We start from the raw sequence: 19706 nt of genomic DNA, 5'->3' as shown, positions 1-19706 counted from the left end.
ACAAATTCGTGGAGAAACGTGGCAAAAATCGTCAAAATACCGAATATTGGGAGGTACCGCTACATGGGGGCTATACGAAAACCTAAACCTATACATAAAATGTTCATCACCGGAGCTAGAACCCATTATGACCTACAAATACCTATTTGTAGACAAATCCATGGAATTACTGTCATATGAGAGCTTTAAAAAAAGTGGACCGATATACCTCATTTTCAATACCAACCATCCTAGACACAATAAAAATTTTTCTGCTAAAATTTGAAGCTCTACGTCAAATAATGTGGGCTGTATCGTGATTTCAACAGACAGACGGACCGACAGACAGACATCGTTAAATCGAATTAGAATTTTATGCTGATTATGAATACTATATACTTTATGCAAACGGAATGATTCAAGGGGGAGGGTATAAAAATATTGGAATATGTAAAATTTGAATAGAATCATATACTTATTTCGTATTTTATAAGAGTTATAATTGTTCAAAATATTGACCATTTGTGTGGGAGGTACATGATGGAGCAGCTCGATATTGTACATTTTCGCACCTCACCTAGCACTGATACAAATATTGGGATTTGCAAAATTTGAACAATATTGAATGATCCTTTCTTGTTATATTCAGAAAAATATATTCTATGAAAATGTCTGCATATTGTGGGGGAGGTACAAGAAGTAGTTGACTGGTGTTGCTCATCTCCAAACCCGATCTAAGTTTGACTATAGTATTACGACGTGACAAATTTGGACCAAATCTGATATTCCCTTCAAAAGTTATCGCCCGTACCAACCAGACAGACAGACGGACGGACATCACTAGATAGACCCCAAATGCCCTGAATCGTATTTGATCCAAGGAGATCTAGTGTCTAAGTTCGTTATTTGGCCGTATCAATATACATATCCGCTGAAGTAATATGACTAAGGATATAAAAAAGAGACATTGTATAGGCATAGAATTTTATGTTGATCAAGAATATACATACTTTTTGGGGCCTGAAATTGGGGCCTGTTATAGACGGAATCACAAACTAAATATATACTGCCTGGTATTACCCGGATTAGAAGTCAAGTTAATGTTTCAACTGCGCCCCCAGCAAAATGAGTTTGCAACCTTAAATCGAAAATTCTTTGTTATTAATCTTACCTCTTTTTCAGTCCAAGTTTTCACCTAATTTGATAGACGGGAGGTTTTTCACTGTTTCATTTTGAAACTGCTTTTTACGGGTACTTGCAACAATTAAATCAAAAATTTACACATTTCCTAAACTCTTTTGTAGATAATAATAACACCACAGTCAATACTCAAACACGGCGCAATAAAAACGACTCACATTTGGGTGAGAGACTTCTATTTACAATTTTTATTATTATCTTTTATCAAAACAGACTAGATCTCGATATAACTTTTAATAATTACTTTAAAAAAATTGCAATTATTACATTAATTATACATATCATAAATCTTTATCCACATTTTTCGAAGATGTTTTCCTCAATAGGACACAGCTAGTCACCAAAATTTCACAAACAACCATTATGAGAACATTAATTCAAGGAGACAAGATTGAGAGAGATGAGAGAAATACCATTTCAATTTGCCAAAAATGCAATAGGGCAATTTATGATCGAACACGTTCCCACAATTCACACAATTTTTTACTAGGTTGCCTTAAATCAAATTGTTCACAATTTTTGGGCCCAAGGCGACATGGAAACATGGGACATTCGTAAATTTATTTATATGTCCTTCATTTTGCACACTCGCAATGCATTAAGCTTTCTCTTTCTTAAAAACAACAAAAGAACATAAAATACGTATACACACACACGCAACACGACGACGACGCACGATTACTGCATAAAAGATCAAGCGACCGAACCGAACATTCAAGCGAATGACAAAAAGAATGTGTTTTTTTGTCATATATGATTTGTTTTTTACACTTTTTTTCACAATTTTAATTGTTTCCAACAATAAATAAATGACATTCTTTACACAACCACATTTATTGATGTTTTTATAAAGTTATTTTATTAATTTCCCTAGTGAAGCACAACCGACCGCCAAAATATTCGCGAGCAACTGACGTCACGATGAGGCCAAAGAGGAAATGTCATCAAATTGCTGTGAGCAACGGAATTAATGGTGAGAAGTGAGAGTTGAGAATGCCAAAGAGTTGCTATCTAATTGGCAGTTTTGTGAAAAGGAACATTTGAGATCTATATTTCCTCTTTTTGCCAGAGATGGATAATATGAATTAATGCAAAGTAACAAATGCAAAATTGACATATAACCTCAAAACTGATTTTTTGGATGTTTTGAAGATTAAAAAATATATATTTGATTCGATTTTAATAAATACTGATTTAAATCTATGTAAAATGTTTGAAGAATGTAAGATGACTTCAGTTTACTCTAATTACATATAAGGAAATTAGTCTATTATGTAATGGGTTCATCCACGGTAGAATGAGTGTAAGGTAGGATAAGTTTGGGAAAGTTGTAAAAAAGAGATCTACCTGTAGGGATTATAATATCAAAAATACTATAAAAATTTATAATCCCAGCCTTGAGTTATGATTATTCGAATTGTTGACCCTTTATGGGGGAGGTTCCGAAGCAGTTTGTCAAATTGACCAATTCGTATCTCACCTAAGACTGATATAAATATAACAACGTGCCAGAATTGGACTATATCGACTACTTCCTATACTTTATATGAGATATGTGAAATTTTTTGTACGTCAGTTAACGGATATAGCGAACTTCATCTAATACAGATTATAATGTTCAAAATTTGAGGGAAATCGAACATTTACATCCAATTTTATGCGAAATCATAAATTCCGATGAATTACATATTCATATCAGATTTCTGGTTAAGAGAAATATTTTGATATAGCAAGTTGTGATGAATCGCCAACTTTTTTCGCAAGTTCTGACATATACAAGTATGGGAAATTGTGTCCCTTTGAGGGTGAGGTACCAGAAGGGGTTGGCAGATATACGTCATACTCACAACAAATCTTGTGTTAGGTAAAATATTTGTATTTGTGTAATTTGAAGAGAGTTGGATGCTTATTTTACTGCCTTTGAGCGTTTTGTTTTTTACAATCTTCAACCCTATTTGGGAAGGTACCAGAAGAAATGGTCCAATTTCTACCATCTTTATAACAGATCTTGTGTTGATGAAAATATTGAGATGTACCAAGGCTGAGCGGAATCGGATGCTAATTTCGCGTTTTATGTGCTTCATTAATATTCAAAATTTTGACCCTTTGTGGGGGATGTACCAGAAGGAGTGGACCGATATATTCCATCATCTCACCAGATTTTGTGTTGAAATTTGAAAAGAATCTGATGCTTATTTCTCATTTTATGAGAAACATAATTCTTCAAAATTTCGACCCTTTTTGGGAGAGGTACCAGAAGGAGTGGACCGATATATCCCAATATCACACCACACCTTGGCTTATTTAAAATATTGTGGTGTGTATAATTTGAAGAGAACCGGATGCTTATTCCAAATTTTATAATCGTTTTGGTTATTTATAACTTGGGCCGTTTGTGGAAGAGGTCATAGAAGGGATGGTCCAATCTCTACCACCTTTATAACTGGTCTTGTGTTGATGGTAATATTGAGATATGCCAAGCCTGAATGGAATCGGATGTTAATTTCGGGTTTTATGAGCTTCAGGGAAATTCAAAATTTTGAACCTTTGTGGGGGAGTTACCAGAAGTGGTGGACCGACATTTTCTATCTTCATACCAGACTTTGATTTAATAAAAATATTGTGCTGTTTGTAATTTGAAAGTAATCGGAATCTTACATCACATTTCATAAGAGTTTTAATTATTCAAAATTTTGACCCTTTTTCGCACCTGAACTAGAACTGATGTAAATATTAGGATTTGCAAAGTTGGAGCAAAATTGCGTTGTCCTTTCTCTCCCTCTGTGCAGTAAAATATTTTCTTTGAAAATGTTGACATTTTGTGAGGTAGGTACAAGAAGGAGTGGACCGATATTGCTCATCTCCGAACTCGATCTAAGTTTAACAATAATATTACGATGTACCAAGTTAGGATCAAATCGGATACACCCTTCGAGAGTTATCGTGCACACCCACCAGCCAGACAGACGGAAATCGCTAGATCGATTTCAAATGTCCTGAGAGACCTATGGTCTAAAACCGTTATTTCGATGAAGCACGTTGTGGCCGTATCAAATAATTGCTCTGTTCCAATACCTGCAATAATCTACTAGTTTTACAATTTTCTTCGATATCCTAAAGAGAAAATCGGTTATCGCAGTAAAAACTTTTACATTCTTGAAGTTCTGGAACAGACCAAATACACACCCTCTCTAGCATAAAAACACAAAATGAATAATCTACAAACCAAGAATTGCAGCCAGAAAACTTGTCTAATATAAATTCGGACTAATTTACCTATTCAATTTCTTCGGACCCACTTCCCGAAAATGTTTTGTTGTTGTAATTACATACAAAAACCTACCTGTAGTGACATCTCGAAGATTTTATTTCTATTAACTGTTTAGAAAAAGCAAAGCAAAAGGTTTATTTTTGCAACTATAGAACCCTGTAACTAGGAAAAATTGATTTATGTCTCTTTGATTAGGATAAACCCTTAGGAAAAACCTGCCTTCGGTAAAAATTTCAGAAGTTTCCGCCAGTTGGGCCTGAGCTTAATTTCTATCTTATTTCCCAACCCTGGTTGTGACGAGTCTTATAGGAATCTCTCCTTAAATGACAGTCGCCGGCCACTATAAATGTCATTTACTTACGCTTATGTCAATACGAGAAGTTGCATAGACAAATGAAAATATAGACAACGAAAAGTTAGTTTTGTCTTTTTATCCAGGTGGCTCTCATCATGTTTTGCATAGTCAACATGCTGATTTACGCGTTCAAGCCACTCGACTTCGAAAACACATTTTATCGTTTTTCAAGAATTTCACTGGAATATTCCCATATTTTTCGATGTCATCACGTACTTTTCACATTTCTTTTATTATGAAATAATTTTCAGCTGACAAATATCCTACAGTTTTTGTTATTTTTAACATTTTTGAATTGAGTGACTTCAAAATTCCCACTCAAACCCCTGAAACGATATGGACGACATCTGCTGATCCCATTTTTTTCGAAGATAAACGGTGAGAGCATTTCGTTGTCTATATTTTCATTTGTCTATGGAAGTTGTTTCCATTTCCCTATCTTCTCTCTCCATTATATTGAGACTTGACGCAAGTAAACTCTCCTAAAATAAATTTGAACATGAATTTGAACTTATGTCTAAATTCCGTCATTCTATAAAAACGCACACTTTTACTTACTAAAGCTTTAATAGCTTTTTAACATTCCGCCGCCTTATATAATAATGCTGCCGTTTGTTTTTGTTCCATTCTTTGTTTTGATCATCTCATTCGTAAGCTTTTTCAACTTTTCTAGCCGGCATTTTTTGATTATTGCATGAGAGGACGCCAACCAGCCAGTCAATGGCGATGTAAACAAAACAACAGCGCAGTCGCCAGAGCTGTCAACGAAGAGGATGACAGAATGAAAGCAGCAGCATAGAAAAGAAGACAATCGATAAACGATATGAGTGAAACAAATTAGTTGCAAGCGGCCATTGTTTTTCTTTGCGAATCAAAAAAGTAATAAAAATCCAATCCATCCATCTATACAATTCCCTCAAACGTTGAAAAAAAAGCTGAAAAAAAGTTCTAAACAAGTCACGAGAACCGGGAAAAAGTATTCACAAGCAATATTCTTGTTGGAATCGAAACGCAACGCAGTATTTTTTACGTGCTAACTTTAGTCAGACAAGCGGGTCAGTGCGTCGTCCTCTTGCACCATTTTCCAGAAGAAGTGAATTTGAAAATTTATTTTTAAAATCTCAGCAAACGTCTCAAACGTGTGTCAATTACGCAATTAACTTTTTTGGTTTGGCATCGTCCGTGTGACTCGTATTTTTAGTCCCCAAATCGGTCCCTTGGGCAAAAGGCTTCAACAGTGTATTCTTTGTGTGGCAGAAAGGCGTCACTTTATTGGCGACACTTGAAATCCCCGTTTTGGAGGAAACAACCACCAGGAGGATCAAGAACAACACCAAGACCATTTTCAAAGGTATTAGTCATTGCCGTCATCCTAATGACGTCTTCGTCGTCCTCATTCCCCTACACATTGTTTTGCTTCAATCCCATTTGGCTCCCACAAAACCTACGCAAATTCTTTTATACTTTTACCTCCCCATCCCCAGCAGACAACCACCACTTTCTATGATTTGTTGCTTACTTTATCGTTATATTTTCCATTTGTTGACATTTGTTTTGATTTGTGTGTTATCTTTGGTTTATTATATTTTTTGTTGTTGTTTTTGTATTATATTTATATTTTTGTTGTTTTTGATTGGTATTTAGTTCTATTCATGACCAGTATAACGCCGCACCTAATATGATTAAGGACTCAAAGGCCACAAATGGAGGAGCTTTCGGAACTGAGTTGTGTGACAGCTTGTTTTTGAGGGTACAATTATAACTTTAATCAAATTGAGCTAGGTCCTTGGTAATTTGTGAAACCTATAGGACCTAGAAGACTGAAAGACTGATAGAAATAACTCATAGCAACATTTAACTCATCAGAAGAATGGGGACTTAAACCTTTACCATGCTTTTGCAATTCTGTGCAACATTCAAATGAAGCCAATAACTTGCTTCTGCATCCAAGGGTAAAGGAATTTAATTTAGGAAAATATAATCAAACCCCGCAAATACTTAAATTTAAAAACCCAAATACCAACATCTTTATCACAACAATACTATGTGTTGAGTGTACGATAATTTTGATTGAACCAAAAAGTATAGAACACCTTGAATATAGGTTCTACACTCTAGATGGTGGATCGATCTTCCTATCACGCCTAGCTGCGACGTTGTAGATATGTTAGAATCGTCTGTTCATATTAGGATATAGCATAATATATATAGGAAGCTAAACTTTCAGAACTGTATATCCATTAGAATGACAGAGGACGTAGATACAGGGTGAGATAAACAAACTGCAACAAGTCAGTAATAACAACAAGTCAAGCACCATAATTTTTACTTTTTTTTAATATACATATATAATATATATATTTTTTTAATATTATTGAATGAAAGCAAATAATGTCGGAAATAGCATCAAATTTTAGAATAAGTTTAGATTTGTTCGAATTGGTCTCTTTTGGCACGACCGAATGGAATCGGAGTTTAATTTTGCGTTATATGAACTTCGTGGATATTCAAAATTTTGAACCCTTGTGGGGGTTGTACAAGAAGGAGTGGAGCGATATATTCCATCTTCACATCAGACCTTTGGTTAATAAAAATATTGTTGTTGTTGTTGTTGTTGTTGTAGCAGTAGTACATGTGTGTGTTTGTGTTCTGCTAATCTGGTTCCAGCTCCAGGTTTAGAAATTCGGCTACTTTAACGGGCTGTAGCCAGAGATCCTCTGGAGTGAGTTGGGTAGGTTTGGCTGAGCAATTAAAAAGGTGTAGCGTATTGTGCGGGTCTGTATCGCACGCCGGGCAGGCGTCACGCACATCTTCATCAATTCGTGCCCAATACGAATTGAGGCGACTACACCATCCTGAACGTAATTGCGCCAAAACTACCCTGGTTTGTCTAGGCAGCTGACGTTCTTCGGCTGCAATGGATGGGGGTGGACTCCGAGGACGGCATTCACTTTATAACTGCTAATAGCATCCGCGACTGCATCGGTGTGAATGCCACTCAGACCTGCCTGATAGGCTTCTTGATCTAGAGGCTCTCTCATTGTAGCGCTGGACCTCCCTTCCTGACACGCCTGGGTGGGGGAGAGTTATCCACCATATGATGGTTGGGATGACTCTCACGGTAACACCCAAGCAGGTACTGCAACGAAAGCATATGATTATGCTGACGTAAGGGAAGGACTTTCGCCTCCTCATGTAGATGGTCCACTGGTGTCATGAGGAGGCACTCTGTCGCAGTTCTCAGGGCAGCGTTCTGGCAGGTCTGGATATTCTTCCACTGCGTAGCACTAGTATTCGCAGACCACACTGGAGTATATGTAAAAATATTGTGATGTGTTTCATTTGCAGATAATCGGATTCTTACATCACATTTTGTAAGAGTTATATTTATTCACAATGTTGACCCTTTGTTGGGGGGAGGTACTTGATGGAGTGAACCGATATTATCTGTTTTCGCGCCTGACCTAGCACTGATGCAAATATAAGTTCGAATTGGTCATCTTTGGCACAAATTATGGCCTTCAAACGGCCAATGAAACTTTCAACCTCTGCGCTTGCTTGAGGTGATCGAAACTTTGGTATTTTTTAGTGCTAACCTTGCTTTCCAAAATACCCCAGACACAATAGTCCAACGGATTGGTATCCGGAGATTTTGGTGGCCAGTGTGCTTGGTAAATGAAGCGAGGAATCTCATTTTGTAACCATCCTTGGGTGGCGCGTGCTGAGTGCGATGGTTCTGAGTCCTGTTGGAATGTCCAAGGTCTGCGGCCAAACTGTTTGCGTGCCCAAGGTTTTAATAAACCCTCCAGAATACTTTCGCGTCGATTAATACGAGCGGAGAGCGACCATCGGCTGTTATGGCGGCCCACACCATCACCATGGCCGGCGCTTGAGTTCTGGTGGCCAACGGAAGATGCACATTTTCAGCTGACCTCTTTGGCAAATAAACACGATCATTTTGTTTGTTTACAAACTGCTGGACAACGATTGTTTTTTCATCGGAGAAAACCAAATTCACCACTTTCGGCCAAACGAAGCAACTCTTTAGCTCTTTTGAGTATGTTTCGGTGTAAGTTCTTGCACTTTTTGGAATTTCAATGGCTTTACCCTAAACTCATTTTTTAATATTTGCCGAATGGAATCTTGCGATATGTTTTGCTCTCGAGCCATTTTTCAGCTACTGAGACTCGGGTTTCGATCAAGTCGCTTCTTTATTTTTTGAACCATTTCAGCTAATGTTGCTGTTTTCTTCCGTCAACTTCCTTGACGTTAGGCTACGCTACCAGTATCACGGTAACGAGCTATGGTGCGAGACACAAAAGATTTATTCACATTTAAATGCTGGAGTACTCTAACTATAGCCACTTGTGGTTTTCCAGCCAAATATAAAGAAATCACACTATAACGCTTCAATTCCATCACGAATAACTTTTTTTCTGAAAATTCTCACGAAAATGCTTTTGTACGCTTGTAAACAATATAATGAGCTGTCACTGGAATAATTTTAACAGCAGTCGCACGAGTGGTTTAGGAATGACAGTCTGAAGCTGGTTGTAGGTTTTTCATATCACCCTGTATGGACAAATTTCATATTTTCAATTTCAAATGATTGTGTAGACAAAATGTGGCTTGAATCGTCAAAATGTTGGGAAGTACAATTACAGGCTCAGCAACAATTTCAAAGCCAAAAATTAAGTTGAGTCATCGTTATGGGTTGGCGAATTTTGCACTCCTTTTTAGAAGAGCGTGAAAAAGATCCAAATCATATTTCAATCCTAAGCATGGAATTGTTACCTGACCTTGTGCATCGAACACAACATCCAAAACTTCCTTACTGCATTTTCATTTCATAGCATAATAAAGACGACAAAGTTAAAGAATACTTGGGATGATTAGACATTTTCCGCTGATCATGAAATATTTACTGCCCTTCAATATACCTACTGCATATTTATATTCTGTAAGAAATAAAACGTGAAATCATTGCATCACATAGAACTAATTCTATTTATTGTTGCTCTATGGAAGATATACAAAAACCTACGCTGCTAGGATTAACCTTCGTACTTGACCTGTCTTCAGAGAAAACATGATCTTATCCCAAGCCGACGATTCTTTACAACTTGATATATCTAAATATTTCTCTTAACAAGAATTTATGATTTCTCAGAAAATTGGACATAAATGTTCGATTTCCTTTAAATTTTGCACATACCAATATTTTTACCGGCATTAGATGAGGTATGAAAATGGAAAACTTCGGCCAGCTATATCTGTTTCCTCATGTATATTTTCGCATTTTCCAAGAATTTGCACATATTTCATATAAAATATAGGAAGTATTCGATGCAGTCCAAATCTGGCACGTTGTAATATTTTTATCAGTCTTAAGTCAGATAAGAATTGGCCAATATTGGCCAACGGCTTCGGAGCCTCCCTAATAAAGGCTAAACAGTTTGAATAATCATAAATCAAGGCTGGGGGAATAAATCTATCGGCAAAACCGACTTATACTATTTTACTTGTTAAGACCTTTTCCACTCATTCAAATACCGCTTTGGAACTCAGAGGAAATAAATGAGTGAAAATAATGTCCTATTTATAGACGACTTTTTAAAAAATAAACAGCAAAATCGGGACGATCTTACTGGCTGTCCTTATATAGGCCTTTATGCAAAGCCAATAAAGGCAATATTTTGACCTTGACGGTTGCTAACATTTGGAACGTAACAAATTAATTTTACACTTAATTGTCGGTCGGACTGTCTGTTAGAATCACTATATATGCTCACATTATTTGACGCAGAGCTTAAAAAATTGGCACCGTTGTTTTCTTTGTGTCTAGGAAGGTTGGTGTTAAAAATGATATATATCGGTCTACTTTTTGGGAAAGCCCCCATATAATGGTACCTTCCGATATTCGGCACTTTGATAATTTTAGCCAAATTTTTCCACTAATTTGTCTAAAAATTGGTATTCGTGGTTCGTTATGGTTTCTAGCTTTAGTTGCGGAACATTGTACATATAGATCCACGTTTTCGTATATCCCCCATATAAGTGCTACCTTTCCCGAAAATTTCCAGTGTATGTTGTCTATTGTTCTCTATTTCAGTGTTTTTTATTCAAATTGTTCATTTTTGTAGTTGATTTCGTAGGAAACTTCCCGGCTAAAATGTTTCAATATATGCAAAATTCTAAAAAAAAAATACAATTTATTTATGGATTTTGGTGCAAAAATACAGTACGTTCCCTTTATACCACAGTCTTAACAACTTTTCTTATGAATGGGTTGGGTAGGTCAACCCTTTTTACCTGGGTGTATATTCGTTTCCTTGCCATTGAATCAAACATTTATCTTTGTAAATACTTCATTGAAATCACACATCAGTCACATTTCAAAGCATACTTTTAGGCTGTTGATTTATATTAATACACTGTGAAAATAGTATAAGTGGTAATGAAATGTATTTGTTAAGAACATCGAAGTATAATTTTCTATATATTGATTTCTTTAACGTCATATACACACACTCGTATTTTTTGTATTGTTGAATATTATTTATTTTTGTTTTTCCAAACGTTGTGTCATTCACCTACCCCTACACATAATCTAAACATTTTTAGTTTTCCCCATTTCTTTTTTCCCTGTCATCCGACAAACCTGACAACCAAAAAATCATTGGCATGCAACATTCAATATCCAACAATCATCGTCCAATCCTCTACTCGCAACAACGCTATTTGCCAATATTTGAAAACGAAATTAACAATTTTTGCAAATTATCCCCAACAAAATGTTCGGCTCGATTTGTAAAAGTTCCAAAATTATCCTGATCCGTCAAATATCCTCAATCCCTAGCCAGTATTTTTGGAAGCTAAGAAATTTGTGTTGCCCACTGTATGCCTCAAATGTACTAAAACGTAAGCTTTTCCTCAGAAGTAATATCAACAATATCGGCTCCTGCACTTCGTTAACACTATCAGATAGCTACTGCACCGCTATTGTCATCAATTACAACAACAACACAATTTATACAAAATCCTATATCACCAACACCACAACAGCAACAACAAGAACATCTTCTACTGACCACCATCACCACCACTGTGCTCTCACAGCCATGTCACAAAAACGTTTCTTTCATGATGGAAATATTGTAAGTATATTGGAAGCTATTTATTTGAATACCTTTGGGATCTGGGTGGAAGTAAAGTGTAAAAAAAGTAAATTTAAATTTTAATTTATTTAAAAGATTAAATAATTTGTTGTATGTTAATCGAGTGTTTGTTTCTTTTAATTTTCTAGTTCAACTATTCAATGCAGGAGCAATCATTCGAATGTGTCACACCCACATCCCCGAATGGTTCGGGGGTGTGTGATGTACCGGTGAAGAAATATTATCGCAAAGCCGCTCACAGGTAAGTTTTTACCGAATTATATTCCAACAAAATATTTAATGACGAAATTCGATCATGATTTCAAATGGTTCTGGAATTCGTATTTTTTTTAAAGAAGTATTGATTTACACAAGGTCATAGTATGGCTAGGAAACAATATATTATGCATCTTGATTTAAGTTTCTGCAAGGCTCACCGGAAGTGGGTAAAAAAGTGGAATTTAATTTGATATTGATGATTTTGGTGGGCATTGCCCATTGTATTCCTCATGGAGGTGGAGGAAAAATGTATGACTCAACTTGGATGGTATTCTTCTATTATTATACCCTCCACCATATTATGGAGGAAGTATTAACTCTGGCATTCCGTTTGTAACTCCTTGAAATACTCATGTCAGACCCATCAAAGTATAACGATACTTCCCGATATTCTGTATTTTAATGATTTTTGCGGAATTATTCAACGGATTTGCTTCTAACTTCGAATTTGAAGTTTGTAAAGGGTACTACAAACTATGACAGAAAATTGACTATGCAGGTCCCCGTCATCGTATAGTTCCCAAATGACGGTACCGCCTAATATTCGGTATTTTGGTGATGTTAGCGACATTATTCACCGGAATCGTTTCAAATTTCGTAGTTGAAATTCGTTCTGGGTACTTGCAGCTTATGACTGAAAATTGTCTATGCAGGTCCACGTCTTCGTATAGATATCATATGACGATATCTCGCAATATTCGGTATTTTAATTATTTTAGCGACATTAGTCACCGGAATCGTTTCAAATTCCGTAGATAAAGTTCGTAATGAATACTACATTCTATAAGAAAAAACCGCGTTTGCAGGTCCACGTCTTCATTTAGCCCCCATAAAATAATACCTCTCGATATTCAGTATTTTTATGATTTCGTATTTAAAGTTCGGAATCGATGCTACAGCTTATGACTTATGAAGGACCACGTCTTCGTGGTCCCCATATAAATAGTTTAATCTGAGAGGTATTTTTTTTTATCTATGGATTATTTAAAATTTTTCAAGTTTCTTCAAAATGGAGGAGCATATTAAAAGTTCGTCCCGGCCAACATAACGACTACCATTTTGGTCTCGTGACAATAGGTCTACGTTTTCATGAAGTTTCCTAAAGCAACTACCTTCCGATATTCCGTATCATGATCGGTAGTAAAAAATGGTCAAATGGAAGTTCGATATGTCTCCAGTACAGATTGATGATCCTGCTTCGGTTTTGGGTTGCAGGGCTTCTTCTTCGCTTTGCGTTGTTACTGTTCAGTTGATCGCATCTTTCTCACAGCCACTGGCCACTGAAATGGAAACTTGATCGCCCTCGATGCTGCTTCCTTCAGCGAGGCTGGCAACTTAGAAGAAAACATACCCGTTCGCCCGATGTAGCCTTTGTATCTGCCCTATCCAAATGCTGTATCGCCAGCTTCTTCGTTTTAACGAGTTGCGTTGATGAATCGAATAATGGGCTCGGTAGAGCCGGTCTCAAGGATTTCTCAGTCTTCGGTTTTGTCTTTTTCTTCACAGCCTTTTTTGAGGCCTGCAGCTCCGTAGACTTAAGATGACCTTACCTGATTAACTGAACGGCTTGGCATGCTTCGATTTCGTTTTATTGCTCACAGCCTGTTTTAAAGCCTGTGGTTCCGTGGTCTTAATCTCAGCCTTGCCTTCCCTTGCTTTGGTTCTGGAACCTCGGAGTTTTCATTGTTACAGTCTCCTTCGAAAATATACCTTTATGTCCCCTCGCTGTAGCCTTCGTTGTACTTGTATCTGCCTGTCCTCCTGTTGTTCCACCACTTTCTCCGTTGTAACGGTTTGCCTTGATGAATTAAGTGATGGGATCGGCAGAGCCGGTTTTGAGGGTTTAGCAGGCTTCGATTTAGTTTTCTTCCTCATAGTCTTTAGACTAGACTTAACCTAAGCCTTGCCTGCCCTTGCTTTGGTGTAAAGTAGCTTCGGTTCTGTCTTTTTCGAAAATATGCTTTTATGTCCCTTCGCTGTAATCTTCATTGCAATTGTCTTTGTCCTGTGCACATGTAGTTTCACCGCCTTCACCGTTGCAACGGGTTGAACTGATGAATCAACTGATGGGCAGAGCCAAATTCTGGGCTTTATTTGGCTTCTATGTCGTCTTCTTTCTCACAGCAATTTTTTAAGGCTTGCAGTTCCGTATACTTAACCTCAGCCTTTTCTTGTTTGACCTTGCTTTGGAGAATGGTTTCTTCGGCTTTGAAACCTCAGAGATTTCTTTGTTAAAGTTTCCGTCGATACAGCCTCTCCAGTTGAGCAGAGTTTTCTCGCAGTCGTCATTTTTTTTTTTTTTTAGGCAACAGCTGATTTCACCACTATTCTGCAGGTTAGGATCCTGCTTATCGGGAGTTCTGTTACATTTTTGGGAGTGTTCTCACGGTCTCCTTTGGTATCACCTCTCAAGATGAGCAGGAGTTTCCGCCAATCGCCGTATTTTTTGCGACTTTTTTTCACCACTGCACAGTGGTCGCTGCCATTGGCCAAAATTCAAAAAATGAAAATCAGATATTTATTGTCAAATGTGTACACAGGAACTCTTAAGAGGTTAAGCTTTTTAGAAAACATAATGATCTTGGCTTCATTCGAACGGGACACTTCGAAAATAGCATAAAAAAAGAGAAAATGTAGTTAGTTGCTTTTTTCGGTGGGATCAGCAAAAAAAAAAAAGAGTAAAAATAGATCTGTATTACAAAATGAAATACATTTTAAAATGACAATTCTTGGCATAATTATTGAAAAGCAAGGTATTGACTTATTTTTAGTGCAGTAATTTGTGTGTTTAGTAGTTGCGTGTAATATAGGCGATGTGAGTGTTCTAAGTTGCCTTTAAGATTAATGTTGAAAATAAAATTGGATTTCAGTTAAAGTTTTAATTGTTTTCCCCCCTGAATCCTCCAATGTGATTTTTTTCACGCCATTAGTAATGGTCCTAAGATTCTAGAAGTGCTAATTTAACTTTCAGATTTTGTCAGATTTGTATGTTATGCCCAATATACTGAAGTGACTTCGCTCCAATTTTGTCAGTTCTATGGTGCTAGTGACATAGAATATGTTTTTGTTGTTTGGGATTGATAAGGATATAATTGAGGGGTGTTCAATAATGTTGCCTGCATTGTCTTCTGGGTATAATATTAATGTCCAAAAATGCACTGGAAACGGCTAACGAGTTAACAAATAGATATCCATGGTACTATCTTCCACCCGTAGCTAATAAAATTATAGGAGGTGACCGTGGAGTCTAGAAACAAAGATATAAAAAAGTTTCAACTAAATCATACCCGAAGTAGACGATTCTTCTGAGCTCTGACCCTTTTATAACGGGACAGCGAACGTTACTAATCAATAAAAAATCTATATTATTAAAATCTGCATTTAATTTACTTGAATAACACTGAAATTTATAAATATCCATTAGTAACTTTAACTTAATTTTATATTGAATTGTTTATTTTGTTTACAAAAAATCTATTTTTTTAAAAAGAATAATCAAATTTGGAATTTTGATTTGTATAAAAAATACTTCTATTTTTGGAGGTACCTTTACAGGGGGAATTGAATAAAAAATACTTCCATTTTTGGAGGTACCTTTACAGGGGGACTCTACCTGAAGGCGGGCCGTTCCAAATAATTTTCAGTAAGTCTATTTTTTAGCTTATTAGAACGTAAAATGTCAAATAATAGAACAATCTAGTGTAGAAATGTGACAAAAATTGGGCAAATAACCCTTATTCGGGAGGTACGTTGTAAGGGGACCATGCCAAAACATGCATTGACCATATCCATTTTGTCACATTTTTTATTTTTATCCCATCAAGGTACCATAACCAAAGAATCATATTGATATCTGCACTGAAAGTATTTTTGGCCGCTGTTCCCATACGACCTCGACCACTGTGCACTGTTCTGTATTACCGGGCTTATCGAGAGTTCCCTTAGTGTTGCGTTAAAATATGTTCTCTCGAACTTCTTAACCAACTTCAGGGTCGTCCTGATAAGCTGCAGATCCTTCTCAACAAACTTTGATGGATCCCCATTGGCATATCAATTACAGTAGTTACTGCTCTCTGAAAGCATTTAAGCCTTACGTCCTTGGATTTGGCAGTCTTAGCTGCTCTTCCACATCAACAATGGTGACTCTATTTTCATTCTACGACTATTCTCCTAACTTGAGAGTGGGCTCTTGCCAGTGTTTACCCATGAATTGGTATTGGGGCCGCTGGGACTATTCAGATCGACTTTATTATGAGTCAACCCTCTGCTAGAGGTTGAGACGTGGACTACCGTGGTAACCTTGTCCTCTTCCTCGTCAGAGAGGCGAAGTTCTCAAAAATCTACAGATATACTGTCCTGACTCACCCTTAAGGGTCCCATATCCGCAATGATCTGGCGAATTGCCTGCTGCTGTCTTTCATTGGTGATGTTAACTAGGTAAAGAGTCAGATCATTATCTGCTCTCAAGCTTCCTGTCTGTTTCGTCCTACTAGTGTCGAGTCCGATTTTAAGGTAATTTTTTTTTTTTTTTGAGGTGGAGGTAAACTTCGCACTTTTAGATTCGTTGACTGAGGGTGCATCCACTTCAGAATCAGTCGAAACAGAATTGGTTGTCTTGTGAATGGACTGAGGTCGAATTGTCTTGTGAATGGACTGAGGTCGACCATAGGTCTTGGTTACTAAACCTTATATTCATTGAGGCGCCCAGGTATCAACGAAGCTACTTTAGAATGTAGTCGGTATCCTGACTGCAATCCTCTAATACTGATGGGCAAGTGGTGGCAAATAACCTAGCGTTTATTTAAAGGTTTGGCTATTTTAAGGGCACCAAAAGATCGCCTCGTCAGTCTGAGGATAATTTGCCGAACTCGGGTATTTTAGACGAGACTCTCCCCCAGATCCTCTAACTGTTTGCGACTGCTTATTCAATTCACAACTATCCAGTATATCTTGCAATATATGCAACTGTGAACGCGCCCGATAGCAAACTGCTATGCTCCCCGAAGACGGACACACATAGATCATTTGAACATCCTTTCTTTACATTTTTATACCCTACACCACAAGGTGGTCAGGGTATTATGTCTTTGTGCATTTGTTTGTAACAGGCAAAAGGAAAGGAGGTAGACCCATAGTTCCTTTTGATGATCTGCATAGAATCACTTTCTGAGTTGATTTATGCATGTCAGTCCGTCCGTCCGTCTTTCCATGTATTCTTGTGAACAAAATGCAGGTCGCATTTATTATCCGATTGAGATGAAATTTTGCAAACAACATTTGTTTGACCCAAGGACGAACCCTATTGAAATTGGAGATAATCGGTAAAAATTTATATATAGCTCCCATATATATCTTCGTCCGATTTGCCTTTTATTGTGCACCAAACGTGTAATATCAGCCCGAATAGTATGGAATTTTGCACATACAACCAAATTAAGTATGCCAAATTTTATCGAAATCGGTTCAGATATAGCTATAGCTCCCATATATATTGTTCATCCGATTTGTTATTTTTGTCCTCCGCAGCCGTAATATGCACTCTGTAACAACAATATTTGGGGAAATATATCAAATGCAGCTCAGAAATACCTTTGCTAAATTGTATCGAGATCGGTTCAGATTTGGATATAGCTCCCATATATAACTTCGTCGATTTACTTTTTTTTTGTACGCCAAACTTCTAATATTTGCCCAAATTGGATGAAATTTGGCACTTAGGACAGAATTGAGTCTAGAAGCTAGTATGTCAAATTTGGTGAAGATCGGTTCAGGTATAGCTATACCTTCCATATATATTATTCATCCGATTTGTTATATTTGTTACCCACAACCGTAATATGCACTCCGTAACAACAATATTCAGGGAAATATGTCAAATACAACTCAGAAATATCTTTGCCAAATTTTATCGAGATCGGTTCTGATTTGGATATAGTTCCCATATATATTTTTATCCGATTTCAAATTAATTTCGCACCAAATGGGCAATACAAGTCCGAATTTAAAAGATAAAAATGCTTCGGCATATTTAGTCCTTTGAATTTTAAATTATAATTATAATCATAGCGTGTATGATTGAATTCTCCCATAAAAACTTTTAATTATTAAGTGGAGCTCAACTAAATTAGCAAAGTGGTGTAGGGTATCATAAAATCGGACCCGCCCGACTTTAGGACTTTCTTTACTGGTTAGATTTTCTTTTTGAGTGGCAGCCATTTTTTTAAATAAGCAATTTTGGAGCGCTAAAATTTCTCTCTAAAATATTATTTGACAATGTTCATTTCAATGTCCAAGAGTCAAAAAATTAAGGGCAATTTCAAATCAAGCGGAATTTTGAAGACCAATGGACTGTTGCACGATGTTAAAATGTCTATTAATTCTAAATATTCTAACCCCTTTTTTAGCTCAATGGTTATGAAATCAATTCCATCATATAATCTATTAATATATCAACTGATTAAATTTTTTATTAACACCCAGACCCAGACTGCCCTGGATGGCTGTCCATTTATCCATTATATCCATTTAATTGAACGTGAAAATACGAAAATTATAATTATTGTTGTTCGTGTGTCGTAGCGCAGTGAGCTGTGAAGAAGTATCTCTATCCAACTGGTGGACCCAATCGACAGCAGAATCAAATATGAATTTGTATATAATTGACATCTTAGTGTTAATTAATTTGAGATTATATAGAGATTAGTGGACATATATGTAGCTAGCTCTGCAGCGCTGCAAGTCACTGACAGGCTGGCGGGCGGGCAGACAGTCCAACAAATATTAAACGAAAAAAAAAAGATTACCCAGGCAATGAACTTGTAGAAATTTATTTGTTAACATTTGTTTTTGATATACGTATATTAATAAATCAAATGGTGATTATATATTAATGAACTTTTCTCAACAGCAAAACCCAGCAAAAAGTGGAAAGCAAAGGAAACAAAGTTAGCATATGGGAAATATGGAATTATTTTTATCAAAATACAAAGGACTACAGGGTGAGATACAAAATCTGCAATAAAGTCAAACGCCATAATTTTTACATTTTTTTTAAATTTCATTGGTTGAAAGCAAAAAATGTTGGAAATAGCATCCAATTTTAGAATAATTTTAGATTTGTTCTAATTGGTCACCATTGGCACGAATTATAGCCTTCAAACGGCCAATGAAACCATCACACGCTGCCCGAATGTTGATCTGCGGTATTTTGGCCCATTCCCGGCGAAGCGCTTGATGGAGGTGAACGACACTTTGGTATTTTTTAAAGTCAATTTTGCTTTCCAAAATACTCCAGACACAATAGTCCAACTGATTGGTATCCGGAGATTTTGGTGGCCATTGTGCGCTGGAAATGAAGCGAGGAAGCTCATTTTGTAACATTTCTTGTGTGGCGCGTGCTTGAGGTGATCGACACTTTGGTATTTTTTAGTGCTAACCTTGCATTCCAAAACACTCTAGACAGAAT

General features: G+C 36.7%; 1 protein-coding gene across 5 annotated transcripts in view; it reads left to right on the top strand.

Moving 5' to 3' along the window:
- Positions 1-5626: 5626 nt before the first annotated feature.
- Positions 5627-19706, top strand: part of LOC101893244 (cytosolic purine 5'-nucleotidase) — a 110212-nt gene continuing 96132 nt past the window's right edge. The window contains exons 1-3 of one of the 5 annotated variants that reach the window (XM_059121980.1): positions 5627-6156; positions 11743-11962; positions 12112-12224. In XM_059121980.1, coding sequence (XP_058977963.1) covers positions 11927-11962; positions 12112-12224 — 149 coding nt within the window. In that variant the 5' untranslated portion in view covers positions 5627-6156; positions 11743-11926. Of the gene's footprint in view, positions 6157-11464; positions 11963-12111; positions 12225-19706 lie in introns of those variants that run through there. The other 4 variants (XM_059121978.1, XM_059121977.1, XM_059121981.1 and 1 more) reach the window with 4 other exon arrangements.

The sequence above is a fragment of the Musca domestica genome, unplaced genomic scaffold, assembly GCF_030504385.1.
Source record: "Musca domestica strain aabys unplaced genomic scaffold, Musca_domestica.polishedcontigs.V.1.1 2, whole genome shotgun sequence".
In the NCBI taxonomy this organism is placed as follows: Eukaryota; Metazoa; Arthropoda; class Insecta; order Diptera; family Muscidae; genus Musca; species Musca domestica.
Note: the sequence above shows the minus strand (reverse complement) of the source record. Positions and strands in the feature narration are given on the sequence as shown.